This window comes from Olea europaea, chromosome 1, assembly GCF_002742605.1.
Source record: "Olea europaea var. sylvestris chromosome 1, O_europaea_v1, whole genome shotgun sequence".
Taxonomy (NCBI): Eukaryota; Viridiplantae; Streptophyta; class Magnoliopsida; order Lamiales; family Oleaceae; genus Olea; species Olea europaea.
The window spans coordinates 1,451,168-1,472,480 of NC_036237.1; the positions used below are offsets into that span (position 1 = coordinate 1,451,168).

Consider the following 21,313-nt stretch of genomic DNA (forward strand, 5'->3'; position numbering starts at 1 on the left):
TCCTCTTGCTTCGGGAAAACTTAAAATAAGTTGTTATGCTCCATTTCTTGATAAAATTACAACTTATATTGCTACATGGAATTATTCCTCATTATCTTATACGGGCAAGTTGGAACTTATTAGGGCGGTTCTTCAAGGTGTTGAATGTTTTTTGGCTTTCTATCTTCTCCATCCTGACTACAATTACATCAAGGATTGTTAGCCTTTATCGAAAATTCCTTTGGAAATCAAAGAAGCCTTTGATTGCTTGGAAGGATCTTTGCCTTCCAAAAGATGAAGGCGGCCTCAGATTGAAGGACTTAAAGAATTGGAATTTAGCATTACTTACTAAATCCCTTTGGAATATCCAACAAAAAAAGGATACTCTTTGGATTTGGTGGGTTCATCGAGTCTATCTTCAAGGGACGTGCATTTGAGATGTTATTCCTAGAAAAGATCATTCCCAACTTTTCAAAAAATTGCCGGAAATCAGAAATTTATTGAAACTGAATGTGACTGCTTCCCAGGTTCTTTTGCATGGACAAACCGTGTCTTCAGCTGAGCTGGACGGTGAAAATTACCGGTTAATGTATGCAGGATCAGCCTCAAGTAAGGCTGCTGTGGTGCCACAAAACAGTGACCGATTAATCTGGCCGACTGGGGGAAATAATGACTGAAAACAGGCAGGGCTGGACAGATTACTAAGCTGGTCGGCAGGGGGGAAATTTTGCATAAAATTGGCCTATGACTTCTTCAGGCTGAGAGGTCCAAAGAAGGCGTGGGCAGCCGATGTTTGGAGCTCTTGCATCACTCTGAAGCACTCTTTTTTGCTTTGATTAGGGGTCCAATCAAAACTCCTAATTAAAGACAAATTGCATTTTTTGGATATCTATCGTAATTGTGTTCTTTGTGGACAAAAGGAGGAGATGAGCTGTCATCTATTCTTTGAATGTTCTTTCACATCGATCGTATGGGAGAATATTAGAAAATGGCTCAGCATCAGGAGATCTATGTCAACAATAGCTAGCTCTCTTAAGTGGATAAAAAAAGAAGCTCGAGGGACATCTTGACGAAGCAAAGCTAAGAGGATAGCACTTGCAAGTACCGTCTATTACCTTTGGTTAACACGTAGTAGGAAGATTTTTGAAGACATTTCACCTAACTTGGATTGTATTGTGAAACGGATCAAGATACACAGATACAAACTTATGTTCTCCTTGTATCCGGATGTCTTAATCCATTTCGAATCCTTAGTGTTAGGTCATTGATTTGGTGCACTTTCACTCTTTTTGTATCTCCCGAGTATGCCCAGAGTAATTGTATGTGATATTGACTTTTGATTTGCCCAGGAATGCCCAGTGTACTTGTATATGGAACATTTTTAATCAATGATATTTACATTTACCGATAATTAAAAAAAATATTTTTAATCAATGATATTTACATTTAACGATAATTAAAAAAAAAAAAGAAGAAGAAGGAAATTTACAAGATTTAGGACAAGCAAAGAGTCAAAGTGTAACAACCTGAAACTGAAGTCTACATCTAAATGGAAGAACACAACAGCAAAAAATGAGCATATAGGACTCAGAAAGTCACCAGATTCTCAAGAAAACGTTCGACGAACATTATTGTCGGTCGAGATTAATAAATCATGTAGAAGCTAAATGACATTCTTGGAATGAAAAGATCCCATAAACTGAATCACGAATGCTGCAAATTTATTGAGCCCTTTTATACTATTCATCCTCATTTTCTAGAGACAGTGATCAATATGCAAGGTGATATTCGTTCATATTCATCTATTTCAGATTCCTACGATAGCAAACCAAGTAAATGATGAAGAACTTCACACAAAGACGTCTGGCTAATCCAACCTTCAAGATTTCTAACTTATTCAATTTCACCATGTCGAGTCTATCTTCAGTTTTTATTTCCACTACTTACGGTTCAGTTGAGGTGGCAGATGGAAAATATCGCATGATAAAACTAGCAAGCGACCAGATAGAGATGACGCCAAGAAACTGGAGGACATTCAGTAGTGTACTTAATGAGCCGTTTATTGCCAAGTTCTGTGACGTCATCTCGGCTCCTCTCACTGTGAAAGAGAGAGCCGTCACCAGTTGTGCTGCCCTATTCAGCTGGTGTAATCTATAAACCTGCAGAGTGTCGAAAGTGAAAAGCAAATGCATCATTAATTCATGGTGAACTTCTTGTCGGGATTAACTCAAATTTAAATAGTTGAAGGACTCCAAGATAATTATAATAAAGTGGGGGACCAAAAATGAAATTTCCTAGAGTCCTAACTTAACCAATATTAATTACATTTCCAATTAACACGACCATGATAACAAGATAAAAATAGTTTAAATTCAATTCTATGAAAAGTTCTGCATGATTCTGAACTAAGTTGAAATGAAAGGTCAGTGTTCTTACCTGAAATATAATGGGAATGACATGCCATGAAGGAGACATAATATGTCTTGCATACTGCTCGAATGCAAACTGGACAACAAGACCAACAAGGTAGGGAGCAAGAGTAGCAGAAGCTGCAGGGCCAGTCCACGGCCAAACAAAACCCATAGTCACCATTGGAATTATAAGACTAAGAACCAAGACAGCAACGGAAGAGATTCTGTGTCCCAAATGCGGTGTATGGCTTATGTCTGTGGATAGGGGCGCAATAGGTCTCCTCAAATGGAAATGGTCTATTAGGAGAAGAAGCACAGCAACTCCACAGTAAAAGATTGCCTCCGTGAAGAATAATATTAGAAAGTCTGCCAAAACAAGCAAATACTTTTAATGCCTATATCCTAATACAAAAAAGAAGTCGGAATAGATCAACCACAAGACATGATAATATCTGCAATAATTTGTTTTTCCTTTCCCTGACCTAGTTGAACTCTGAAGTAGCCTACCATTTAGCATAGAAAAATCTAAGTGGTTTCAAGAACTATGATGCTACATGTGATAAAAGTTTATGCTCTATTTACGAGCATATAAACTTATCCGATGACAACAATGAAAACTATGCAATCAGCAAATTTTGTTTCCACGCCACTGCAATTTTTCTGGTGTAAGATCATCAAATGAACTGTGTATATGATAGGGGCTACTTTCATTTAATGGATGGTCACACTGGAAAGCAAATATGCTCTAAGCTTATATGTTGGCAGCTTGGTGCTAACAATCTCCAGACATACTCAAACACGTATCTAACACTCCTCGGACCTTGTCTGAACTGAATTTAGCTGCTCCTACGCTTTTAAGCTAACATATTTTTTAGATCAAACAACAGGAAACATCTAACTTCACTCAACAGTGTATCTAAAGATTTATCATCATCCATCTGTTATCAGCAACCTTCACTCGTCACTTTTTTCCACATTGCAATATGAATTACATCAACTATTCCAACTGGGTTTGGAATATCTAAAATAGCAGAAGACAAAGAAGCTTCATACAGGCTTAAGCTCTGAAAGACTAGTAAATCCTTTCAGAATTTTCGAGGGAAAACAATATAGAAGGGTAACCAAGAAACACAGAATTTATAGTACCAAAGCTCCATTAGACAATGCTATCAAACAGCAGAACGTCAATGTTCTATTATGCAGTAAGAGAACTTCTGTAACAGGTTCATAGGACCTTCAAATGGCTTCAGTAACCTTCAAGTGAAATCAAGACATCTAACTTTAGACTATTAGCATTTAAATAACAAAAAATGAAATCAGGAAAAGCAGAACGTCAATGTTCTATTATGCAGTAAGAGAACTTCTGTAACAGGTTCATAGGACCTTCAAATGGCTTCAGTAACCTTCAAGTGAAATCAAGACATCTAACTTTAGACTATTAGCATCTAAATAACAAAAAATGAAATCAGGAAAAGCAGAATTAGGCATAGCAAGTAATCTATATCAAGAAGTACTTATTTATTGCTATAAATTTGGTTTTTTACTCAAAAAGAGGAATAAAGTTAATGATGACGATGATGCAGGCATTAGAAAACAAGCAATAACATCAGCAAGAGAGGTACCAAGAAAGTAGCTCAAACTAGCACAAGTTTTGCTTACCGGTTAATAGAGAGTCCTCAAATATAGTGGAGAGTATCTTGCGCAAATAAAGTGAAGGAACAATGAAAGAGGCTACGAGGATAGTGGGACCGACGAACCACAATAGACTATTTTGATTTTTCCCAGCGGTAGACACCAAGATTTCATGTTCTTTCCGGCGAGGACGATTGTAAAATGATATAAAGCCTGGTTTTCCTTCAGATCCTTCAATATGGAGGTATTTTGTGGGGGAGGCATCTTCAGCAAGAGGGGCTTGAATTTCCTGCTCAAAATCATCAGTTTCAAGCTCACTGTATGATAGCTGATCATCAGTTGTAGCAAAGAGAATACATCGCCTCTTTGATAACCTTTCTATCACTGTTAGCTTTCCATCTATGAGCTGGCATGATTTAAGAACTTGCAGAAGGAAAAGAGGATATTTAGAGTAAAGTTTTAGACGCGTCATGATATAAAAAATCAAATAAATGTTGACTAAAGCCAACCGATTTGATCATAGTAATCCTTGAACAAACAAAATCAGAACTTGCAGTGACAATCCACTGGATAAGAAACTCTTAAAAGGCCATAATTATAAATGTAGTTTATTTATCAGTAAATATCACTACATTTTAGGTAAGCTAAACTGCACCATTGATGCTTCTAAGAAGATTGAGAAAAGTAAGTTGCATCTTTTATAAAAATGATCCATTAGGCAATTTTAACATGATAAAATAGTTACCTTTAGAGTGTCTCAACTGATCTGTATCGCATAGCTGTCTCTCAAACAATTGTAGCCTTGAGATCAACTGAAGACCAACAGGCAGGAGTCAGAAGCATTCTTTTTCAATAACATTATATGATTAAGATTAAAAAATATTTAAAGAAAAAAATAAATTGAACAGGGAAAAAAAAGAAAGAAAGAAACCTATGCATATATGCACACACTTAAAACTATTAAAGCGAAGAAAAGGAGGAATATATTGACACTGATATCAATTTGGGTTAAATGGAATTATATACTCCATCAATGAAATAAACTGACTGAAGTGATAAAACAATGGATTGACATTACTTGTTCTCCATTAAAATAGCTTAACTAAGCAGGAGGTAAAAAGTAAAAGAGATAAGTTGTTCAAGTTCAAAGCTTCTACAATAATACAAAAGGCACGAATTCACGAAAACTGTTTTTCCCATAAATATTACAAGCTCTTGCATATCAAGCAACTCCAATACGTTCATCTCAATTTTGACTCCAAAAATTCCAAATTAGGTTCTTAGTGATATTAATATTCAAACCTTACTTATCCAAACTAACACAGTTGTATAAATAAGCATATCATCACATCACTGAATGATAGATAATCCGCAATCCATAGTTCGCTCTTGATGCTAGAGTTAACATGGAAATCTAACTTTTTTGTAGTAATAATGATAAGCATACCATTATATCACTGATTTATAAGCTTATTCACAGTTGACCCTTGACCTATTGATACCAGAGTCCAAAAAGGCTCGTATTCTGCATGCCCAAGGCTATAACAATATTCAGAGATTAGCAGGGAATGAAAGCATAAGATCGGACTCCTAATTGACCCAAAAACAGTTGGATCCTTGATTGCTCCAAAGAAAAATTTAAGGGACTTAAACCCGACAATAACAGCTTTCGGCTTTCCTGTAAACGGTTGGATCTTTGAATTGACTCACGTTTTTTTTCCTGAATAAAATAACAGCTTTCGGCATCACAACTAAAAAAATTCAAATGCACATTTGTGCATTGCTTAACCACAAAACACTGCTAAAATCTCAATCATTTAGAAAACAAATAATCACGATTTTTTTTTCCAATAAGCCTCTCAGAATCACCAAACAGAAAAAGCAGAAATGTGTAGTTAAATACGAGCGATGAAAAACATATACTGATACAGATACCTTTGTAGCCGCTTTAATTCGAAAAGGTGAACAAAGCGAGGTGGATATACAGGAAAATGAAGAACCAATTTTCATCTTAAATTCCATACTTCTTTCCACGAGAAAAGAAACAGCAATAAACTTAAGCTATATCCATGCTTGACGCTATTAAGAAGAACCCATATGATTTTGGGAAAATTCTGAACCCATTTGAGGAATTGACAGCAAATGGGGTGCGTGGTGGAGAAATTCGGAGATTCTGAGGTATGGAAAGCGGCTTCTTTGGTTGTTCTAGTTTTGAAGCAGCTATTTTTTAGACTTTCCAGCCCGACTTTACAGATGTTCTTTGTCCATTTTTTTCACATGGTAGAAGAAACTAGGATCTTTTTAGTTTTTTTCTTGTCTTTTCATTATTCTTTGTTACGGTAGAAGTCGACGAAGTTGATAGAATTGGATCTTATTCTCGTCAAGAAATTTTTTCAAAAATAGTAATATTGTAATAAATAAGATGAAAAACATTAAAGGTGCGTTTGATAGAACATAATTCCATGAAAAATATCACATCCGATAAATTCGTTTTCTACTTTTGACTGTTTGATACGAAAGTGAAGTTGGAATTCGAATTCCAAGGTACAAATACTTAAAGAATGTTTTTGACCAATTTCATGGAAATCGAATTCTTATGATTTTGATAAATTTTTTTTTTTAAACTTGCATGAGATTGAATTTCTTTTTACACCTTTACAATCAAATAGACCTTAACTTCTTAAATTCTCTTTTATTTAAATTATGTTGCTCATAGTTGAGAGTTGGAAACTCCCAATCTCCCGAGCAAGGCTCAAGAGGAGCTTTGCAGACCGTCGAGGGAATAATGGCAGTAGTAGGAGAAGAAGAATATTTAAAGGATATCATGTAAGAGAAGCTCAAAATAAAATTAACCTTTCGATTTCAATTTCCATCTCTAGCTTTATCCTTCTTAAAAAAACGCTTGTTGGACAAGACTTTTAAAAAGTCAACCCGCTTTTATTTCTTTGTTCTAAAAGTACTTTGTTAAGCTAAAAGCTCTTTTACAAAAAATACAAGTAGAATCAACCAAGAAAAGTTCCGTGTGTGCATCATCAGTGATAATTTCATATTAAGATAATCAGAAATTTAGGCATCACTATGAACCCACAGAAACTTCAATAAGGTGTGAGATGGGAAAAAATAAATAAATAAATAATAATAATCATCTTTCGATTTCCCTCTCCAATTTGATCCTAATTAAAAAAAAAGCTCGTTTGACAAGATTTTTGAAAAGTCAAGCTATGTTTGAACTTGCGAAGGTACTTTCATCAAGTTAGAACAATTTTTGAAAGAAGCTGATCAAATGTAATTGCTTTTGAGAGCTCTTCTAAGAAAAAGGGAAGCAAAACCAACCAAAAAAAAGTTATGTTGCGAGCACGCTTGTGATCATCGATAATTTCACAATAATAAAATCAGAAATTTAGGCTTCACTATGAACCCACAGAAAAATCATTAAGGCTAAATTCAAATTTGGCAAAGCAGAGCAAAGGGATTAAAAACCCCAGATTCCAAAACGGGGTTCAGGAATTGTTGCCCGTGGGAATATTTTTCACCCCAAAACAAGGAAATAAAGGAAAAAAAGAATCTCAATTTTCATGCCCTGCAACCATTTCTATCCCCAAATCTACACTAGATTTGCTCTCTTCAAGAACTTGATCATTCTGCAGTAAAATGGCCATATGGATTCCACATAGTCCTGATATTTCTCCACCAACCCAATTTCCAAATCTTTTGCCTTACGCTTCATTACCTCTTTGTAGTCCATGTTTCTCACGTGTTGCCATATAAGTGAACGTATGCCTTCTTTAAACTTCCCACGCACAATATAATTATGCAGCAAAAGGTAGTAGAAGGGCAGGTTCTTAACTACTTTAACTGCCTGCTTGAAGCTGAATGAATAGAGCCCACAAATGAGCTGTACCATCTTAATGTAGAGAGCAACAATTAATGGTCCAAGAACCCATAAAGGGGTTAATTCTCTGGAAACTACAGATCCATATACTAAATTAACTGCCAGGTATAAAGGGAAGCTGCAAATACAACAAAAAGCGAGACAATTAGTCAACAGCAATATTCATTCTGTTATGGATCTGCACCTGTCTGAATATCTTATTTAAGCTAAACAAATACTAAATGATGAAGAATATATGTTGTACTCGTGCTTTGACAGTTCAGAAGCAATAATGAGAAAATTTGGAAGAAACTACCAAAGATTGCATTATAACTGTACTCATGCATATAACAATTTAAATTACGCAACATCTTATATCAGCTAGAGTTTTAAAGCTACATTCTTTGGATTCATTAAACTATTTCCCTTGTTAAATTACCAGCAATACATGTTAGAACACAGAAATTTAATCAACTCAGTCTAGAGTAAAATAGCTCCAAATATCCATTGAAACACACACACACACACACACACACACACACACACACAAAATAAATACATAATTTCTACACATTGGCATACAGTACAAATCAGTGCTCAATCGAAACTGATATTTTTACCTTTTCTCATACAAAATTCTGTATCTCCTTAGTTTTGGAAACAGAGAAATTGATCACAAGCAAGCAGGCATGTAAAATATACAGGCTTACACACACAGAAAGAGATTGGAGACGGAGAAAGGATGTACCATCAGACTTACAATATCAATAAAGGTATCTTTATTGTTGCGTCCAGACCTAAAAATCTTCTTTCCACGAGAAAAGAAACAGCAATAAACTTAAGCTATATCCATGCTTGACGCTATTAAGAAGAACCCATATGATTTTGGGAAAATTCTGAACCCATTTGAGGAATTGACAGCAAATGGGGTGCGTGGTGGAGAAATTCGGAGATTCTGAGGTATGGAAAGCGGCTTCTTTGGTTGTTCTAGTTTTGAAGCAGCTATTTTTTAGACTTTCCAGCCCGACTTTACAGATGTTCTTTGTCCATTTTTTTCACATGGTAGAAGAAACTAGGATCTTTTTAGTTTTTTTCTTGTCTTTTCATTATTTTTTGTTACGGTAGAAGTCGACGAAGTTGATAGAATTGGATCTTATTCTCGTCAAGAATTTTTTTCAAAAATAGTAATATTGTAATAAATAAGATGAAAAACATTAAAGGTGCGTTTGATAGAACATAATTCCATGAAAAATATCACATCCGATAAATTCGTTTTCTACTTTTGACTGTTTGATACGAAAGTGAAGTTGGAATTCGAATTCCAAGGTACAAATACTTAAAGAATGTTTTTGACCAATTTCATGGAAATCGAATTCTTATGATTTTGATAAATTTTTTTTTTTAAACTTGCATGAGATTGAATTTCTTTTTACACCTTTACAATCAAATAGACCTTAACTTCTTAAATTCTCTTTTATTTAAATTATGTTGCTCATAGTTGAGAGTTGGAAACTCCCAATCTCCCGAGCAAGGCTCAAGAGGAGCTTTGCAGACCGTCGAGGGAATAATGGCAGTAGTAGGAGGAGAAGAATATTTAAAGGATATCAGGTAAGAGAAGCTCAAATAAAATTAACCTTTCGATTTCAATTTCAATCTCTAGCTTTATCCTTCTTAAACAAAAGCTTGTTGGACAAGACTTTTAAAAAGTCAACCTGCTTTTATTTCTTTGTTCTAAAAGTACTTTGTTAAGCTAAAAGCTCTTTTACAAAAAATACAAGTAGAATCAACCAAGAAAAGTTCCGTGTGTGTATCATCAGTGATAATTTCATATTAAGATAATCAGAAATTTAGGCATCACTATGAACCCACAGAAACTTCAATAAGGTGTGAGATGGGAAAAAATAAATAAATAAATAATAATAATCATCTTTCGATTTCCCTCTCCAATTTGATCCTAATTAAAAAAAAAGCTCATTTGACAAGATTTTTAAAAAGTCAAGCCATGTTTGAACTTGCGAAAGTACTTTCATCAAGTTAGAACAATTTTTGAAAGAAGCTGATCAAATGTAATTGCTTTTGAGAGCTCTTCTAAGAAAAAGGGAAGCAAAACCAACCAAAAAAAAGTTATGTTGCGAGCACGCTTGTGATCATCGATAATTTCACAATAATAAAATCAGAAATTTAGGCTTCACTATGAACCCACAGAAAAATCATTAAGGCTAAATTCAAATTTGGCAAAGCAGAGCAAAGGGATTAAGAACCCCAGATTCCAAAACGGGGTTCAGGAATTGTTGCCCGTGAGAATATTTTTCACCCCAAAACAAGGAAATAAAGGAAAAAAAGAATCCCAATTTTCATGCCCTGCAACCATTTCTATCCCCAAATCTACACTAGATTTGCTCTCTTCAAGAACTTGATCATTCTGCAGTAAAATGGCCATATGGATTCCACATAGTCCTGATATTTCTCCACCAACCCAATTTCCAAATCTTTTGCCTTACGCTTCATTACCTCTTTGTAGTCCATGTTTCTCACGTGTTGCCATATAAGTGAACGTATGCCTTCTTTAAACTTCCCACGCACAATATAATTATGCAGCAAAAGGTAGTAGAAGGGCAGGTTCTTAACTACTTTAACTGCCTGCTTGAAGCTGAATGAATAGAGCCCACAAATGAGCTGTACCATCTTAATGTAGAGAGCAACAATTAATGGTCCAAGAACCCATAAAGGGGTTAATTCTCTGGAAACTACAGATCCATATACTAAATTAACTGCCAGGTATAAAGGGAAGCTGCAAATACAACAAAAAGCGAGACAATTAGTCAACAGCAATATTCATTCTGTTATGGATCTGCACCTGTCTGAATATCTTATTTAAGCTAAACAAATACTAAATGATGAAGAATATATGTTGTACTCGTGCTTTGACAGTTCAGAAGCAATAATGAGAAAATTTGGAAGAAACTACCAAAGATTGCATTATAACTGTACTCATGCATATAACAATTTAAATTACGCAACATCTTATATCAGCTAGAGTTTTAAAGCTACATTCTTTGGATTCATTAAACTATTTCCCTTGTTAAATTACCAGCAATACATGTTAGAACACAGAAATTTAATCAACTCAGTCTAGAGTAAAATAGCTCCAAATATCCATTGAAACACACACACACACACACACACACACACACAAAAAAAATAAATACATAATTTCTACACATTGGCATACAGTACAAATCAGTGCTCAATCGAAACTGATATTTTTACCTTTTCTCATACAAAATTCTGTATCTCCTTAGTTTTGGAAACAGAGAAATTGATCACAAGCAAGCAGGCATGTAAAATATACAGGCTTACACACACAGAAAGAGATTGGAGACGGAGAAAGGATGTACCATCAGACTTACAATATCAATAAAGGTATCTTTATTGTTGCGTCCAGACCTAAAAAGGAGCACCAAACAGCCTTTAGTAATACAACTCTTTCTAGCTTTCGCAAACTGTTTTGTGTTTCCAAAGTTTCTACCAATGAAGGTTCATCAAGAACTTCATTCACTTGTTGGTTTTGTGATGTAACACGCAATAACATCAACCAGTTCTTAAATAGATTTTGTATAGACAGTGACTGGATTGCTGTCTCATCTGCAGTTGATGTACAAGAAAGAGGAATATTCTGAACCGGAGATTTCACCGAGGATTCTTCACTTTCATGTCGTATATAGGAAACATTAACAGGATTCTGCAGGGTCTTTGACCCACTACTTCTGCTTCCAGCATCATCAGAACTGCTACCTTTAAAAGCAGATATTTTAAATAACTGTGTTTTTGTTCCAAGGACAGAAGGAGCTCCTACACTGCAAATGGGCCATTTGATCAAACTATAGTTAGGAATAGGAAGTAAAATGACCTGATATAGAATAACAACACAATAAATATACAATTTAATAATGCAATAACCATCAGAAACGGAAAAAATAAATTTAAAAAAAAAAATGGTTTTGATATCCCAGTGATGCATAGACATATTAGGCTTTCCCTTTCAAACTCCACATAGAAATACATGTCAATTCAATCATAGTAGTATGCTCATAAGTGAGGAAAGCTAGGCTAACACAAAAAAGAAGACAAAGACTTAACAAGGGGTATTAGCCAATTAACCATGCACCAGAGAATCAAGTCTCTCCTTTGCACACAATTTCAGTTAATGTCCACGAATTGATATGATACTCCTTTTACTAAATACACTGTAAATTTAACATAGCATGCGAGATCTGCATGTGTTTTGGCATACGAAAATATATTCAACCTTGACTCGAACAACAGTGAGCCAAGCCTGAGCATTTTTTAGGCCTATTTACGATACCAAGTTGAGCATAGAGCAACATATTGCTTGGTAGGACTCAGCTGATCACACCCCTAGAGACTCCATACTTCTGACATCTCAAAACTTGTCTCCTAATAACAGTTCGATGACTTTTTTTAGTCAAAAATCTTCAAAAGAGCAAGCCGCAAGTCACAAAATCCATCAGATGTGGCCTTTTCATCTTTCTAACCATGAAACAATAATCTAAGAGAGGGAGCAATGCTCCAAAGATATTTATCATTGTAATAAACAGTAGTTTGCACCCCAAGATATCAAAAACTGTCCAGCAAAAAATAGTGGTACCACAGTGATAGACTGATAGGTAGAAAAGATGGTTGAAGGTTACGGTTTGACACTGATCTCATAGCCCCTCCATACAATTTGGTCACTGAAACAGAGAAGGGGAAGAAGAGGGGGAGGACGTGGCTTTTCCATATGTTGTGGAGGAAGAAAACAAGTTGACAAAGGCCAGATGCCGGGAAACGGAAAAAAAATAACTGTAAAAGGAGAAAAATAAAGACAATGGAGTTAGCAGCAGCAAACAACACATAATAAGTACAATGGGTTTCAATGTATGGCTTTTTAGTTTTTCTTGCTTGCTGTTTTACCATTTTTAATTCTGTCAAATGAGAAAAAGGAAAAGGGAAATGCAAGAGCCCAGTTCTAAACCCTGAAAGTTACTTGTGTTCTGGAAAAGGATATCTGTAAGCTATAATCTTTCAGAGATCGAATTAAGAACTATATGTGTATAGACACACACAATATATATATATATATATATATATATATATATATATATAGAGAGAGAGAGAGAGAGAGAGAGAGAGAGAGAGAGAGAGAGAGAGAGAGAGATAAACATATGAACATATATAATTACATGTAAGTTCCACCTTAAACAAGATTTGCATTTCAAGGAGGTGAATCTGTTGTTTCGCCCAGCTGCATGGAGGGTTTGAAAATGTTTCAACTTGTTCCCTCTGCTCCACAGTGAAGGACTTTTTGGAAAAACGTAGTAAGAACCCTGAATACAGTGCAAAGGGACATTTGTTATATAATGTTATGCAAACGAATACATGGGAACTACAGAATGAAAATACAAGATGCTAATGAGACTGGGAATGGATGACAATTTACAAACGTGACAACAAAAGTCAAGAAATGTCATTTTAGCATGACTCAAATTTTACAAGCACTGTACCATCAAAACATTCAGAGGTCAGATAACGCGCTTAAACTCAATTTCACAATCTAAAACTATTAAAAAATCTGCATGCAGTTCCTGCAGATGGCATGACTAGAAACACATGGATGTCAAGGATTTTTAGTGCTAAATCAGAGTAAAACAACTGGGAATGAGGATCAGAATACTGTTGAAACAGATACAACAGCAGCTAGTCACTATAAAGTGCCATTTATCAGAAAAGCATTTTGACTTTGGCAAGGTAAATTGTCAATTTTCAGAAAATGACTACTATACTACATTGTCAATTTTCAGAAAATGACCTTATGCACACTCGATCATGCACATCTGATTCTGCGATTTTAGAGAATGGTCCATCAGTCTTGGTTCATGACTATATGCCATTTAGAAAATATCAAATGATCATTCCTGTATCACCACCAGTGTTTTAATAAGAGTTCTCAGGTGCATCACAAGGCGGGCCGATCCAAAATCTCCAGGAAGCAATGACGGTGTCACACAGCTTTTAAGCTTGGACCCACAGAAACTTCAATAAGGTGTGAGATGGGAAAAAATAAATAAATAAATAATAATAATCATCTTTCGATTTCCCTCTCCAATTTGATCCTAATTAAAAAAAAAGCTCATTTGACAAGATTTTTAAAAAGTCAAGCCATGTTTGAACTTGCGAAAGTACTTTCATCAAGTTAGAACAATTTTTGAAAGAAGCTGATCAAATGTAATTGCTTTTGAGAGCTCTTCTATGAAAAACGGAAGCAAAAACAACCAAAAAAAAGTTACGTTGCGAGCACGCTTGTGATCGTCGATAATTTCACAATAATAAAATCAGAAATTTAGGCTTCACTATGAACCCACAGAAAAATCATTAAGGCTAAATTCAAATTTGGCAAAGCAGAGCAAAGGGATTAAAAACCCCAGATTCCAAAACGGGGTTCAGGAATTGTTGCCCGTGGGAATATTTTTCACCCCAAAACAAGGAAATAAAGGAAAAAAAGAATCTCAATTTTCATGCCCTGCAACCATTTCTATCCCCAAATCTACACTAGATTTGCTCTCTTCAAGAACTTGATCATTCTGCAGTAAAATGGCCATATGGATTCCACATAGTCCTGATATTTCTCCACCAACCCAATTTCCAAATCTTTTGCCTTACGCTTCATTACCTCTTTGTAGTCCATGTTTCTCACGTGTTTCCACCTTAAACAAGATTTGCATTTCAAGGAGGTGAATCTGTTGTTTCGCCCAGCTGCATGGAGGGTTTGAAAATGTTTCAACTTGTTCCCTCTGCTCCACAGTGAAGGACTTTTTGGAAAAACGTAGTAAGAACCCTGAATACAGTGCAAAGGGACATTTGTTATATAATGTTATGCAAACGAATACATGGGAACTACAGAATGAAAATACAAGATGCTAATGAGACTGGGAATGGATGACAATTTACAAACGTGACAACAAAAGTCAAGAAATGTCATTTTAGCATGACTCAAATTTTACAAGCACTGTACCATCAAAACATTCAGAGGTCAGATAACGCGCTTAAACTCAATTTCACAATCTAAAACTATTAAAAAATCTGCATGCAGTTCCTGCAGATGGCATGACTAGAAACACATGGATGTCAAGGATTTTTAGTGCTAAATCAGAGTAAAACAACTGGGAATGAGGATCAGAATACTGTTGAAACAGATACAACAGCAGCTAGTCACTATAAAGTGCCATTTATCAGAAAAGCATTTTGACTTTGGCAAGGTAAATTGTCAATTTTCAGAAAATGACTACTATACTACATTGTCAATTTTCAGAAAATGACCTTATGCACACTCGATCATGCACATCTGATTCTGCGATTTTAGAGAATGGTCCATCAGTCTTGGTTCATGACTATATGCCATTTAGAAAATATCAAATGATCATTCCTGTATCACCACCAGTGTTTTAATAAGAGTTCTCAGGTGCATCACAAGGCGGGCCGATCCAAAATCTCCAGGAAGCAATGACGGTGTCACACAGCTTTTAAGCTTGGAGGTGGAGCGTACACTTCTTGGTTCATGACTATATGCCATTTAGAAAATATCAAATGATCATTCCTGTATCACCACCAGTGTTTTAATAAGAGTTCTCAGGTGCATCACAAGGCAGGCCGATCCAAAATCTCCAGGAAGCAATGACGGTGTCACACGGCTTTTAAGCTTGGAGGTGGAGCATACACTTCATGGCTCATCCCAAGGGGTGCTATTTTTTACACGCACAGAATACGCCCTGATCCTAATTTCGAAAGGTGCTTCTGATTTCAGAAGACCTAACCTATGGTGCCTCTACAATAATCTTGTCAACCTTCAAACATCAAACTCAATCTCCAGTTCCATAGAGTAAATGCAATCCTCACACGTCTAATTCTCAACAGAAGATTAATAATAAGCAAAAAACGACATTTTGCTAGCTTGTAATCACACTTCCCACCAATATTTGATGGGCTTGACCTTTAGCTTTGAATTTCAATGAAAATCAGCATCAAAATCTCATTCCCTCACTCTATTACATTATAAACAATGATCAACATACTAAATCTTGTGGTGAGAATTGCATTACATTTCAAGTTTCGACCTTGATAGCATAATAGAACTGAGAAGAAATATAAAAAATAAAACCCACAGGCATATAAAATATGCATAGGCGTCATGAACAATGTCGGATGAGATTAAAATCACACGAAACTTAAACCTATATGATGCCTCATAAACCAATAAAACAACTGTCTCAGCCTAACCAAACTAAAGCATCGTACAACCATTAAAATACAATAGCAGTAAGTCAACTTTACACTTGCAACTTTAGAAAAGGCAAATATTATCAGCTTCCATCAAAAGGTAATTGCCAATGTTCTCATTACCTGCAACTGATGGGCCGTTAATGCCATTGTCTAAACCTGCTGTGCTCACTCATTTACAGTAAATTCGCATATTCCCCACGACCTGTAATCCCAAAAGGAAAATTTTAAAAATCCATTCAAGTAAACAAGAATTAAATCAAATAACAGATGTTCCTAATAAAAATCACAGCTGACACGACGCACAACTTAAGTACCAGTGTATACATAATGCCAAAGTGTTATAAATGCATAAAAAAAACCAAAATGTCAAGAGGAAACGATATTTAACTAAGTACCCACCTTGAAATACGCTAACTTGTAAGGAATCACTTCCCCTAGCGGATTAACCCACGTAACATCATCAATTCAGAAAAAGAAAGCGAAAAAAACTGGGTAAAATCCAACTATCCAATTCGTAAAAGTTTCAGAAAATCCACGCACGCACGCAAATATTTCCCCGCCAAACTATCACACGTAATATCATGTATTCAGGAAAAAAAACGTGAGTCAATTCAAAGAAGTTTCAGAAAATCCATAAACGCGCATAAATACAAACGTATACACACACATTTAAGATAAATTAAGAGGGGGGCATACCGCATACGACAAATTATGGGAAAATTATATAAGGAAGCGCATATGGATGAAATTCTTCTGATCTCTTTACGGTTTGATTGATTTCTTTAAGACAAAGAATTTTGGCAGAGAGAATGGAATGAAGATTTGGATTGGTAAATACGGTGAAATTAGGGATTTTGCTGGACCTTTTTCCATTTTTATCCTGATACTCGTACCTGGGAAATTTTCTTGTTCACAATTTTATTAACAAGAAAAATAAAAATTGGACTGTTAAGAAAAATAAAAATTGGAAAATTATTTATTAAATTTAATTTATTGAAATTCTTAAGTAAATAAGAGAAAATAAATGTATCCAATAAATAAAATAAAGATAAAGGTTATTGTTCTCCTAGGCCACGTTAAACTAAAATTTAGAGTATTCAACAGACATCCTGAACACAAAATCTCTCTACTTTAAACCCTTATTTTGTGAGGATTATAATTAAAATTTTAGCGGACTTTGATAAAAAGAAATGGGTAGTTAAATTTTTATTTGAATTTCTTGAAATATAATTAAAATTAATTATTAATTTTGATTTAAATTAGAATTTTAATTTCTACCAAAAAGTACTAACCTTTCATTATTATCTTAGTTAATAATGATCATAATTAGCCCCTAATTAATGAGTTTTTAGTTTTTCTACAATGTTAAAATAATTATAAATTCCCTACAATTTTGACCTTCGCATTTTTATTCCACATGTTGTATTAAAATGATATAAAGAAATATTGATGATGAAGGAACACAATAAATTTTCATATATTCTTTTTCATATTTCTTACAGTGTGTGTATATATTTATATGTGAAATTGCAAACTATACATAGTAAATGAAGAATGTAATGGAAATGATCTATGTATGGAGAACAATTGCTTGATTTTTGTGATTTGTGCAAGATTGGAGTAGCTTGATTTATGTGACTTGTGCATATAATGTAATACTCCCCCTCAAGTTGGAGCATGAAGATCCGTAATACCCAACTTGGATCGAAAAAAACAAACAATTCATGTTCCAAAGGTTTAGTAAGAATATCAGCTTGCTGTTGAGAGGTTGAGACATAGGACGGAAGAAGAAGACCAGATTTAATTTTCTCACGAACCAAGTGACAATCCAGTTCAATGTGTTTGGTTCGTTCGTGGAAAATCGGATTGCGAGCTATGTGAAAGGTAGCTTGATTGTCATAGTGAAGTGGAATAGGTTGTGGATGTGGCACAATGAGTTCTTGCCTAAGGAGGTGAATCCAAACAAGTTCACAAGTAGTAGTGGCCATCGCACGATATTCAGCTTCGGCGGAGGAGCGGGAGATAGTAGTTTGTTTCTTTGTGCGCTAAGAGATAGGACTGTCACCCAATTTTATGATGAAACCAGTGGTAGAGCAACGTGTAAGTGGACAACTAGCCCAATCAGAATCACAAAACGCAGAAACCTGTAAAATTGTATTTGGACGAGAAGAAGAGTCCATAACCAGGAGTATTCTTCAAATAACGAAGCAAGCGGTGAGCAACATGGAAGTGAGGCTTGCAAGAAGCATGCATGAATTGGCTTAGAATGTTGACAGTAAAGGTAATATCTGGTCAAGAAATAGTCAAGAAGATCAAACGACCAATTAGCCGTCTATATAGGTTGGGGTCATCCAGAAGGTCACCATCCAAGTCATTAAGTTTGCAATGTTGTTCCATGGGAAAATAAGCAAGACAAGATCCGAGTTAACCAGAATCAGAAAGAATGTCCAATGTATACTTCCTCTTATTAATAAAGATGCTAACAGGGGATCGAGCAACTTCAATCCCTAGGAAATACTTGAGATCACCAAGGTCCTTGATTTTGAAGGTTTGTGCAAGGTACCGCTTGATTTTTGTGATGGCAGACAGGTCATTTCAAGCAACTAGAATATCATCAACATAGATAAGGATGGTAGTAAATGTTGTGCCCTGGGTCTTGGTGAAGAAGCTATGGTCTGCCGCGGATTGGCAATAACCTGCAAGGATGAGGGTATGAGATAACTTTGAGTACCATTGGTGAGATGCTTGTTTGAGGCCATATAGAGATTTGTGGAGATGGCAGACATGCATCCCCCCTGATGACAATATCCTGGTGGGGGTTTCATGTGCACTTCTCCATCAAGATCACCATGGAGAAAGTTATTGTGAACAACTAACTGTTGAATAATCCAATGTTTGGCTGCAGCTATTGCAATAAGGCAACGGACAGTAACAAGTTTAGCCACAGGAGCAAAAGTATCATTATAATTAAGACCTTCTACCTGAGTGAAACCCTTGGCAACTAAACGAGCTTTATAACATTTAACGGAACCATCTGCACGTAATTGTGTTTTATATACCCATTTGCAACCAATGGCCTTCTTGTCAGGAGGGAGATTTTCAAGAGTACATGTGTGATTAGCCTCCAAGGCTTGAATCTCAAAAGCCATGGCCGCTCGCCAATGAGGCTTAAGGACACCTTGAGAGTAAAGAGTAGGATCCTGAACATTTTTGGAGACAGAAGAAAGAAAAGCAAAGTGTTTTGGCCTAAATAGATGATAAGACAATAACCTGCAAGGATGAGGGTATGAGATAACTTTGAGTACCATTGGTGAGATGCTTGTTTGAGGCCATATAGAGATTTGTGGAGATGGCAGACATGCATCCCCCCTGATGACAATATCCTGGTGGGGGTTTCATGTACACTTCTCCATCAAGATCACCATGGAGAAAGTTATTGTGAACATCTAACTGTTGAATAATCCAATGTTTGGCTGCAGCTATTGCAATAAGGCAACGGACAGTAACAAGTTTAGCCACAGGAGCAAAAGTATCATTATAATTAAGACCTTCTACCTGAGTGAAACACTTGGCAACTAAACGAGCTTTATAACATTTAACGGAACCATCTGCACATAATTGTGTTTTATATACCCATTTGCAACCAATGGCCTTCTTGTCAGGAGGGAGATTTTCAAGAGTACATGTGTGATTAGCCTCCAAGGCTTGAATCTCAAAAGCCATGGCCGCTCGCCAATGAGGCTTAAGGACAGCTTGAGAGTAAAGAGTAGGATCCTGAACATTTTTGGAGACAGAAGAAAGAAAAGCAAAGTGTTTTGGCCTAAATAGATGATAAGAGAGGAAATTAGGTAGAGAGTGAACCGTACATAAGAAAGGTTGGGAATGGGATGACGAACGTGAGCCCTCCGAAGGCAGGTCTAAGCAAATATAATCCTGAAAATACGTAGGACGAGTGATAGTGCGTCGACGTCTAGATTGTTGGGGCTGGGGTGGGGATGGGGATGTGACGGTGTCTAGGGTGGTGTTGGAATTATCTTCATTTGGTTGTGAAGGATTGTGTGGTTCAATAGCTGGTGGTGATATGAGGCAAAGGCATCACATGAATCATGGGGTGGGGATGAGGTGGTGCGTGGCATATCTAACAATTGTGAATTATTTGTCGTGGTGGGCGGTGATGTGAGCTCATAGTGCTGCATGATATTAGCAAAGGGGAAAACAGATTCCACAAAGCGTACATCACAAGATAGAAATATCCTTTTAGTTTCTAAGTCATAGACACGATAGGTGGTTTGAGAATAGCCTAAGAATATGCATAATGTGCCACGAGGGAAAAACTTATCCCGACGAACGTTCAAAGTGTGTGCATAACAAAGACATCCAAAGACACGAAAGTGATCGTAGGTAGGTGGTTTGTTAAAAAGTAAGTCATATAAAGTTTTGTTGTTGAGTGAGGGTCTAAGTCTATCCAATACTCTCTCTCAAGATATGTCAAACCTATTTCTACATACCACTGGCCTATATTTCTATGACAAGAGCATATGTAAAAATGCATGTGGTTTTAAGAACACTTAAAGATTCACATAAGGCATAGCGGTATATTTCTATCCATTATCGGACCCTACGATGATTTATATTATGTCAAATCTATTCCAATTCTCTCGAATGTAAGAATAAATCACTTAAATTCACACAATTACGAGCCCTTAATTGCGGAAACATTAATTGCATATAAATCATTCAAAACAATAAAAATTGTGTCTCAACATCAAATTGCAAAACGAGGATATTAAAATTCAAATCACATGGTTCATTGATCTCCTGGCATAATAAGAATATAGCCTAGCATGATTAAAATAACAAAATACATCATGTTTTGAATAAAAAATATCACCGGGTTATAAAATCTTGAATAAATCTTGAAGTTCTTCGTGCCAATCTTTGTTCTTGCGCTCAAATCCTCTCCAAGAAGTGTTTTTCGGCCTCCAATTTCATTCTGGTCGTCTCTGGAATGTTTTTGATATTTATATCCCGTCAATATTAGGTTACCAAAGGAGTTTTAATCGTATAAGTAAAGAAAATTTCG

At 35.8% G+C, this 21,313-nt stretch overlaps 2 protein-coding genes across 5 annotated transcripts; both read right to left on the reverse strand.

Annotated features, from left to right (window-relative positions):
- Positions 1 to 1,766: 1,766 nt before the first annotated feature.
- On the reverse strand, positions 1,767 to 8,981 carry LOC111409796. Of its 2 annotated transcripts, none has more exons than XM_023039874.1 (6): positions 8,699 to 8,981; positions 5,958 to 6,045; positions 4,768 to 4,834; positions 4,050 to 4,445; positions 2,416 to 2,756; positions 1,767 to 2,138 (listed from the first exon to the last, which is right to left on the reverse strand). In XM_023039874.1, the coding sequence occupies exons 2-6, from the start codon at positions 6,042 to 6,044 to the stop codon at positions 1,923 to 1,925; spliced, it is 1,107 nt and encodes a 368-aa protein (XP_022895642.1). In that variant the 5' UTR covers position 6,045; positions 8,699 to 8,981; the 3' UTR covers positions 1,767 to 1,922. The 2 variants fall into 2 exon arrangements, with proteins under 2 accessions (XP_022895642.1, XP_022895718.1); XM_023039950.1 differs by lacking the exon at positions 8,699 to 8,981 and adding an exon at positions 5,470 to 5,742.
- Positions 7,372 to 17,135, reverse strand: LOC111409917. Of its 3 annotated transcripts, XM_023040214.1 has the most exons (6): positions 16,927 to 17,135; positions 16,351 to 16,432; positions 14,658 to 14,788; positions 11,341 to 11,750; positions 8,654 to 8,690; positions 7,372 to 8,032 (listed from the first exon to the last, which is right to left on the reverse strand). In XM_023040214.1, the coding sequence occupies exons 2-6, from the start codon at positions 16,375 to 16,377 to the stop codon at positions 7,627 to 7,629; spliced, it is 1,011 nt and encodes a 336-aa protein (XP_022895982.1). In that variant the 5' UTR covers positions 16,378 to 16,432; positions 16,927 to 17,135; the 3' UTR covers positions 7,372 to 7,626. The 3 variants fall into 3 exon arrangements, with proteins under 3 accessions (XP_022895982.1, XP_022895837.1, XP_022895909.1); XM_023040069.1 differs by lacking the exons at positions 7,372 to 8,032; positions 8,654 to 8,690 and adding an exon at positions 10,041 to 10,684 and having other exon boundaries at positions 11,304 to 11,750; positions 16,927 to 17,127; XM_023040141.1 differs by lacking the exons at positions 7,372 to 8,032; positions 8,654 to 8,690; positions 16,927 to 17,135 and adding exons at positions 10,041 to 10,684; positions 16,630 to 16,875 and having other exon boundaries at positions 11,304 to 11,750.
- Between the last annotated feature and the right edge of the window lie 4,178 nt (positions 17,136 to 21,313).